The sequence below is a fragment of the Trichechus manatus genome, unplaced genomic scaffold, assembly GCF_000243295.1.
Source record: "Trichechus manatus latirostris isolate Lorelei unplaced genomic scaffold, TriManLat1.0 scaffold00190, whole genome shotgun sequence".
In the NCBI taxonomy this organism is placed as follows: domain Eukaryota; kingdom Metazoa; phylum Chordata; class Mammalia; order Sirenia; family Trichechidae; genus Trichechus; species Trichechus manatus.
Genome location: NW_004444126.1, coordinates 25,973 through 34,046, shown reverse-complemented (window position 1 = coordinate 34,046; position 8,074 = coordinate 25,973). Strand labels below are relative to the sequence as shown.

General features: G+C 52.8%; 1 protein-coding gene across 1 annotated transcript in view; it reads left to right on the top strand.

Annotated features, from left to right (window-relative positions):
• Nucleotides 1-219: 219 nt before the first annotated feature.
• Nucleotides 220-8,074, top strand: part of LOC101358439 (leukemia inhibitory factor-like) — a 33,170-nt gene continuing 25,315 nt past the window's right edge. Inside the window, exons 1-5 of the mRNA XM_004387632.1 lie at nt 220-232; nt 799-863; nt 1,117-1,168; nt 3,683-3,720; nt 3,821-3,904. Of these exons, the coding sequence (XP_004387689.1) occupies nt 220-232; nt 799-863; nt 1,117-1,168; nt 3,683-3,720; nt 3,821-3,904 (252 nt within the window). The remainder of the gene's footprint in view (nt 233-798; nt 864-1,116; nt 1,169-3,682; nt 3,721-3,820; nt 3,905-8,074) is intronic.

Genomic DNA, 8,074 nt, shown 5'->3' with positions numbered 1-8,074 from the left:
TCTACTACTATCCAAAAGGTTAGCGGTTTGAACCCATCAGCCGCCTCTCAAGAGAAAGATTTGGCAATCTGCTTCCATAAAGATTACAGCCTTGGAAACCCTATGGGGCAGTTCTACTCTGTCCTACAGGATCACTATGAATTGGAATCGACTCGACAGCAGTGGGTTTGGGTTTTTGTTGTTGTTATTTTTTTGGTATTATGCACAGAGCACGGGTAGATGGTTTACCCAGGTAACGGGTAGAACCCAGACAGCCACGTCCGCATCCCTGGGAGCTCGCCCACCCCCCACCACTCAGCTGGGATCTGCATTTCAGTGCTGTCATCGGGATTCCTGTTCATTTGAGTCTGCGAAGCCCCGCAACCCAGCACACAGGGCCAGGGCGTCCACATGTCTGCATATGGATCCTGGCTCTGCCCTTTCAGCTGTAGGGGCTTTGGCAAGTTTCTTAACTTTCTGTGCCTCAGTTTCCTCATCTGTCACATGACCCTCATATGGCCATTGAGAGACTCAGTGAGAGAATGCTTAGCACACAGTAAGCACATGGGTTAGTTGGCCAGGTCTCATCTGAATACTCACACTGCACCTGCCTCCCCCCTACTGGAACATCTACTCTGCTCTTAACTTACTTTTAGAACCCCCACAAGCCCCCACCATGGTGACCCTTCTCAGGGATACCTCAGCTGTCCTGTAGGCAGCAGAGGAGATACTGGGGTGCAATGTGGTAGCTCCGTCTCCCTACACCCAGCTCTGACTCTGGCTGAGGACCCAGCCCTCAGTATGCCCCACTCAGTTCAGCTTGCCGCATTCTCTGCTTCCTGCAGGAAGACCAGAGTCGCCTCCCCTTCCCCCAGCGGCCCCCAGTAGGTTCTGCTTCCCAGAAGCAGTGAACCCCCGAGAGAGGCACTGGAGGAGGGGAGCCGGGTGTGAGGTCAGCCCCAAGTCAGCCCCTCTCCCTTTCCCACCGTGGCTGGGAAGAGGCTGCTGAGTGGGTGCCAGCCACAGGGGAGGTCTGGTCCTCTGCTCCTGGCCAGGCCACAGGCCACTGCGCTGAGCAATAGCCAGGCCAGGGGTAGGTGTTCTCAGCTTCCAAGCTCCTCTCTGTCTGGCCATCAGGACCCCTCCCCAACCCCACAGCGAAGCAGCTGCCACGGGCTCTTCCGAGCAGGTGAGGTCATTGTCTCCACCAGACCAGCCTGAAGCGAAGAAGTCAGCCACCCATGTGGCAGAAATCACACATCCCTGCTCCCTGGCCAAATGCCCTCCTGCTACAGCCCTGGGCCCCAATTCCTCCACTTCATTCCTCAGAGGGGGCTTCAGGAGCTGCTCCCAAACACCTGTTGGAAGAACTGAGCTGGGCTGGCTGGAAGAGAATTATAGGGCAGGAGTGGGATGCTCGTTGAAAAGAGGAGAGGCCACAGAAACGGCCTTTGACAGCTCTGGGGGATTTGGTGCACAGACAGGTTCCAGAACCTCTGGCTTCAAGCCTCATTTGCTGCCTACAGAACAGAGCTGCATCGCTGGTGTTTATTCTCTGCTCAAAGCGATTTTTATCACAGCTCGACCAACACGAACCCCTTCTTCTGCTCTTCAGGGCTTCCCCATAGTGTCTGGTCCCAGAATGTTTTTGCCAAAGGCTTGGGGGACTTGGCTCGTGGCCTCTGGAGGGGTGAGTAGTGAGGGTTCACCAGTTAGTCCCTCGAGGAGCTTCAAACCTCTGCGTTAGTCAAGATCAGTCCTTCTCAACTGGGGGCAATTTATCTCCCAGAGGACATTTGGCAAGCCTGGAGAAATTTTTCGTTCTCACAACTGGGACAGGGGGTGCTACAGTCATCTAGTGGGTAGAGGCCAGGGATGCTGCTCAAAATCCTACAATACACAGAACAACCCTCCCACCGTAAGAATTATTCTGTCCAAAGTGTCAATCAATAGTGCCAGGGTTGAGAAATCCTGGCCAGAACGCATCCATTGATTAATCCATCATCCACCAACTCCTAATTGGCTCCCAGACTTTGGGGAGTCAAATCCAGCCCTCCAGAAACTGACCGTCTAGCTCAGTGGCTTCAGGTCCTGTTTGTCTCCGGGGAAAGCTCGGGGTTGGGAGCCAAGAGGCCTTTTGTTCTAGTCTCGGGCAGGCATCCTCATCACGGTGTGCCCTGGACACCTCATTTCCCCTCTCTGAGCCTCGGTTTTTACACTGTAAAGCAAGCTTGGTGTAAGAGAGACCACAGGCTTTAGAGCCAGCTGCCTTGGGTTTGGCTCCTGTCTCTGTCCCTGACCAGCTATGGGAAACTGGACTCATTCCTTTCTTTCCCTGAGTGACCATTTCCTCATGTGTAAGGTGGGGACCCCACGTCTCACCTCACAGGGCTGCTGGGAAGATGAAATGGGATAGTAGACACAGGGTGTCCAGCCCAGGTCACCCATGAGGTAGCCTTCCTTGGACAGTTGTTCTCCTCCCTGCTTGATTCAAGGTTCACTCCAACTCCCAGAGTTCTCCCCAACTCCACCAGTTTAGGGTTGTCAGATAAAATATAGGATGCTGCAATTCAAATTTAATGAGATGCCCTGTATTTTTCTTTGCTAAATTGAGCCCACCACCTGTTTTTATAAATAAAGCTTTATTGGAAGACAGCCATACCCATTATTTACGTATTGTCTGTGGCTGCTTTTTGCACTACAACAGAGTTGAGTAGTTGCAACGAGATAGTATGACTCGAAAAGCTTAAAACAGTATCTGGACCTTTACAGAAAAAGTATGCCAACCCCTAGTCTACGCTCCGCTTATCACAAGGCTGTCTGGAAATAATTCCCCGAGGGTGGTGGGGCGTGTGTCTGGAGCACATGGAGTAACAGCCCCTTTTTTTGGGAGGTGGATAGAGGAGATTAGTGAAGAAGAAGGCGGGCCCCTTGGTCATCCTGGGGACACAGCTTGGAAGAAATTGGAAAGTGCGTGGGCCCAGAGGACAGGAACCTGTGTTCTAGAGCTGGTCCTTTGCTGACTTTGAGTGGCCTTGGGGAAGTCCTTTCCCCTCCCCTCTCTTGACCTCAGTATTTACATCCTTCATTTGTTCAAGAAATATTTATTAAACACCTACTATGTGCTAGATGGAGTCCTTGCGTTGTGCAAACAGTTAACGTACTCGGCTGCCAACTGAAAGGCTGGAGGTTGGAGTCCACTCAGAGGTGCCTCAGAAGAAAGGCCTGGTGATCTACTTCCAAAAAATCAGCCACTGAAAACTCTATGAGCACATTTCTACTGTGACACACAGGAGGTTGCTGTGAGTTGGAGTCGACTCGAGGGCAACTGGTTTTTATGTGCTAGACGCCGCTAGGTATGGATCCTGCTCTCATGGGGCTGACATTGAAGTAGGATACAAAATAGAGGAGTCCACAAATACACGAGAGGGTGTCAGCTGGCGATGAAACGCCTTGGAGGAAACAGTGAGGGAGCAGGGACAAGGCGGGGCGGGGAGGGGTGTTGTCTCTCTGAAGAGTGGCATTGAGTAGAGACCTGACAGAGAAGGTGGACCTCAGTTTCCCCATTGGCTGCCTCCTAGGGTCACCCAGGGCTGCTTAGGGCGGGAACACTTCAGCTCTGGCCAGGAGGCAGCGTTTCTCCTAAACCGTTTGCACAAGACCCCTGAGAGCGGCACCTTTCATCTCCCCTCTGTGTGGACAGGAGTGGCCGTGGACGGCAGGGTTGTCACCCTGATGGGGGTGGGCTGAGGAATGGGGGAAGAGGAGGGGGCAAAGGGAACAAGGGCCCAACCTGACCATAGCCAGCAGTGACCTCCTGTTTTCCTGTGCCCATTCCCAGGAGGAGTGTCCTGTCCATGTGTTCACAGCTGGCCGGGCAGGCCTGACCCCAGTGGATGGGCCGGACGACCCCGGGGCACAGGGGGTGGGGGACTGCGCTTTGTGGATTTCCTGCAGGGCGCACCTCAGACCCCCTGGCCGACTGGGCTACTCTTGGAAAAATGGGCCAGATGCTCGCTCCCAGCCCCAAAGGACAGCCTGGGCACGGCCCCCTCTAAGCTGCCGACCTGGGTGTCCTCAGTGGTAGGAGTCACAGCCCAGGCCCGTCTGGCTGGGAGCTGGTGGTTGAGGGTGGTGGCGTGGCAGTGGGCAAACCCCACCATGATCCCCTCGTTCCCCAGAACACCCAGCAACATCCAACCCCTGCCCCGTATCCCTCTTCCACATAGGAGCTGCCTGGTTCTCATCTTTTCCTCTGGACCTGTCTTCCGCAGGATTCATCGGGTCAGGTAATTGCCATCAGCTTAATGGACACCCTGCTAGGTGACACAGCCACAACTTAATCGGGGCCCTCGGTGCCCTAAGGCGAATGAGAGACTAATGGTGCAATTCCAGGCAAGGGGCCGGTCTGCGGGGAGTAAGGGGCTTGAATTACAGTGTGTCTGAGAAAAACGCCCTTCCTCGTGGACAGGACTTTAAAGTTTACTAACTTAAAACTCTTCTCATAGTAGATAAGAATTATCTTAGGTGAAGAGAAGGACAGCACACACAACAGGGGAAGTCAGCACAACTGGACTAAACCAAAGCTAAGTTTCCTGAACACAATCACACTTTGAGGGACAGAGTAGTGGGGTAGGGGTCTGGGGAGCATGCATTCAGGGGACATCTAGGTCAATTGGCGTAACAAAGCTTATTAAGAAAATGTTCTGCATCCTGCTTTGGTGAGTGGCTTCTGGGGTCTTAAAAGCTTGCAAGCAGCCAGCTAAGATGCATCAATTGGTGTCAACCACCTGGACTAAAGGAGAATGAAGAACACCAAAGACACAAGGAAAGTATTAGCCCAAGAGACAGAAAGGGCCAGATAAACCAGAGACTTCATCAGCTTGAGACCAGAAAAACTAGATGGTGCCTGGCTACCACCAAAGACCACCCTGACAGGGAACACAACAGAAAGTCCCTGATGGGGCAGGAGAAAGCTGGGGTGCAGAACTCAAATTCTAGTAAAAAGACCAGACTTAATGGTCTGACTGAGACTGGAGGAACCCCGGAAAGCATGGCCCCTGGATTCTCTATCAGCCCAGAACTAAAACAATTTCTGAGGCCAACTCTTCAGACAGAGATTGGACTGGACTGTGTGTGGACATAAAGTGATACTCATGAGGAGTGTACCTCTTAGCTCAAGTAGATACAAAAGACTAAACAGGCAGCTTCTGTCCAGAGGTGAGATGGGAAGGCAGAGAGGGTTAGGAGCTGGTTGAATGGACACAGGGGATCAGGCGTGGAAAGGAGAAGTGTGCTGTCAGAGTATGGGGAGAGCAATTACAGTCACATAACAATGTATGTACAAATTTTTGTATGGGAAAAAATAAAAAATAAAACTCATCCCACCGACATTCACTCACTTAATTTCATTAAGTAGGGAGAGGTGAGTCTCATTTTAGACTTTCTACCCTTCTTCCTTCCTTCCCTCCTTCCTCCCTCCCTCCCTCTCTCTGTTTATTTCTTTCATTGATTCACTCACATATTCACTCAGTGTCGGGCCCTGGGCCGGGTAACAGGACCCCAAGGTGGAAATACAAGATCCCTTGTTCTTTTACAGGAAGGCAGTGTGTTCACACTCAATATACAAGGCAACAACCGCCGAAAAAGGAGGGAGTAAGGGAGAAACTGAGGCTCAGAGAAGTGGTGAGTGTCCCTGCAAGGACTCTACCTACCCAGGCCTTCTGACTCCCGGTCCAGTGCTCTCTCGTATACCAGCGTTGCCCAAAGTGGCTGCTGCCACTCTTCATCTTCCAGGGAAGTTCATAGGTGTTCAGAGAAAAATAAGACTTCACATCAAAAAGGTTTTGAAAACAAAATTAAAAAGCTGTCCATGTTGCAGGACTTGTCAGAGCCTTTAGTACAGCCAGGTGGGGCGGTGTGTGCAGGGTATCCATGGAGCCTTCTCAGCAGCTCTTTCAGGACACGGTCAGTCAGGGAAGCTCTGATCCAACCGCCTTCTTTAATATGACCCACACAAAGGCTGGCCCTGGACTAAATTCGGTCTGAAGACCTTTTGTCTCCCATGCCCCCAGACCTCCAGCTGTGGCCTGTGGTACTCAAACAGAGGTGAGGAGGAGCGGGGTCAGCCGGGCACAGCTCCTCCTGCTCCACATCTCAGCTTCATCCCACAACTGTCCAGCAAGGGACCAGAGTTGAACTCCGAGTGTACAGCCCACGGCATCCTCAGAAGGGGAGCCCCGTAGAGATACCCCCACCCACCCAGCCTCCCCAGGCCTGGCCCAAGGCACAAGTCACCATAGGGGCCAGGGTAATCTTTCTAAAACACAATTCTACTGTGTAGCTCCTATTTAAAACCCTTTGTGGCTCCCCAGTACCCCTAGGATAGAGTCCAAAGCCTCAGCCTGGCCCCTGCCTTCCCCACTCCCAGGCTGAAGCCCCAACACTTCCTGCTTCATGCTCCAGCAAACCGAGCCACTGGTGGTCCCGGGGCAAGCCAGGCTCGCTCTGCTTCGCTGTCTCTGTGCCTCCAGCCCCCATCCTAGGACGGCCTTCTAGTTCTGCTTCTCCTGGACGGTTTTATTCCTCCTTCCAGGTTCAGCTGGGGCCTCTTCTTCGAGAATTCTCCCAGCACCTTAGGCTGGCCTCTCCCCCACTTTCCATGAAATGATCTTTGATGTGTTGATCTCCCCAGCTAGGCTGTAGACCCTGGTTCTGCTCTCCAGCAGAGCTCCCTGAGGCCTCAGAGTCCCACAGAGGACCCCCCCACTGTCAGTATTCACACGTGTGTACCAACCTCCTAGGCATCAGGACTGCTCAGGTCCCCAGGGTCCCCAGGGAGAGAGTAGGCCCACAGACTCAGGCTGTGTGACCTTGGGCAAGGCCCTGAACCTCTCTGTGCTTCTCTTCCTCATCTGTAGAATGGGGTTACTCTGAGCTGATAGATGTAAAACACGGAACATATCTGGCCTGTACTAAGTGACATGCATGTTAAGCTATAGTGACAATGGTGGCATCAGTACCAGGACCCTGGGCATCACAGAGATGAAGGTCCCCATTCTAGCCTTGGCACTGACCTTGAGCAAGAGCCTTTTCCTGCTGGGGCCTCAGTATTCCCAGCTGTAAAATGAGGCTGTTAGATTCCTAAAAGGCTCTCCCAGCTCCTACAAGAACTGGCTCAGAGACTCTCACAAATATCAAGAACATCAGAAACATGCCCCATGGGCAGCCCCAGGGTCCCTGAAGCCGGGACTCTGACTCTGGAAGGAGACCCTTATCCTTCTCTGAGACGCTGACCCCAAGAGGAGGGAGTGCCTGGACACCCAGCCTTCCTCCCCTTATCTTCCCTAATGACCCCCAGCACCTGTAGTGGTTAGAACTGGAGGCGTCATTTGAGATCATCCCTCATCCCTCTCCCCCTTAGCACAGGCTGTTCCCTTTGGAGGAAATGCTCTTCCCTGCCACCTCCATCTGCTACTGGACTATCAGCCTCCAGACGGGCTCAGACATCTGAACACCTGGGCAAAACCTCTCCAAACACTCCCCTACAAGGGAAGCCACCCCTTGTCTCTCTGACGTGGCACTCGTCACACTGTCCTGTGTCTCCCATTACACCAGGTCCGATGTCTTTATTCAGTTCTCTATTATCAGCGTCTAACCTAACCCCAAGGAGTCCCTGGGTGGTGTAATGTTTAAACGCTGGGCTGCTAAGTGGAAAGTTGGTGGTTCAAACTGATCTAGAGGCACCTCAGAAGAAAGGCCTGGCAATCTGCTTCCAAAAGGTCACAGCCTTGAAAACCTTATGTAGCACAGTTCTCTGAAACACATGGGCTTGCCCTGAGTCAGAATTGACTCGATGGCAATTGGAAAACTGGAGCCTAACCCCAAACCCAGAGCAATCTCTCAGCCCATGTGTGTCGATGGGAAGGCGCACTCCACAAACACCCTCGATTCCCAGATTAGACGGCCAAGCCCAGGAAGAAGGTCGATCTGCTCACAGTCCTGAGTGGATGGCAGGGGAGGCACCTGACAGCGGAGGTGAGAACCCCACCGCTCTGAGCCTCTTGACCTGCAAAAAGGGGAAACAGCGTACAGC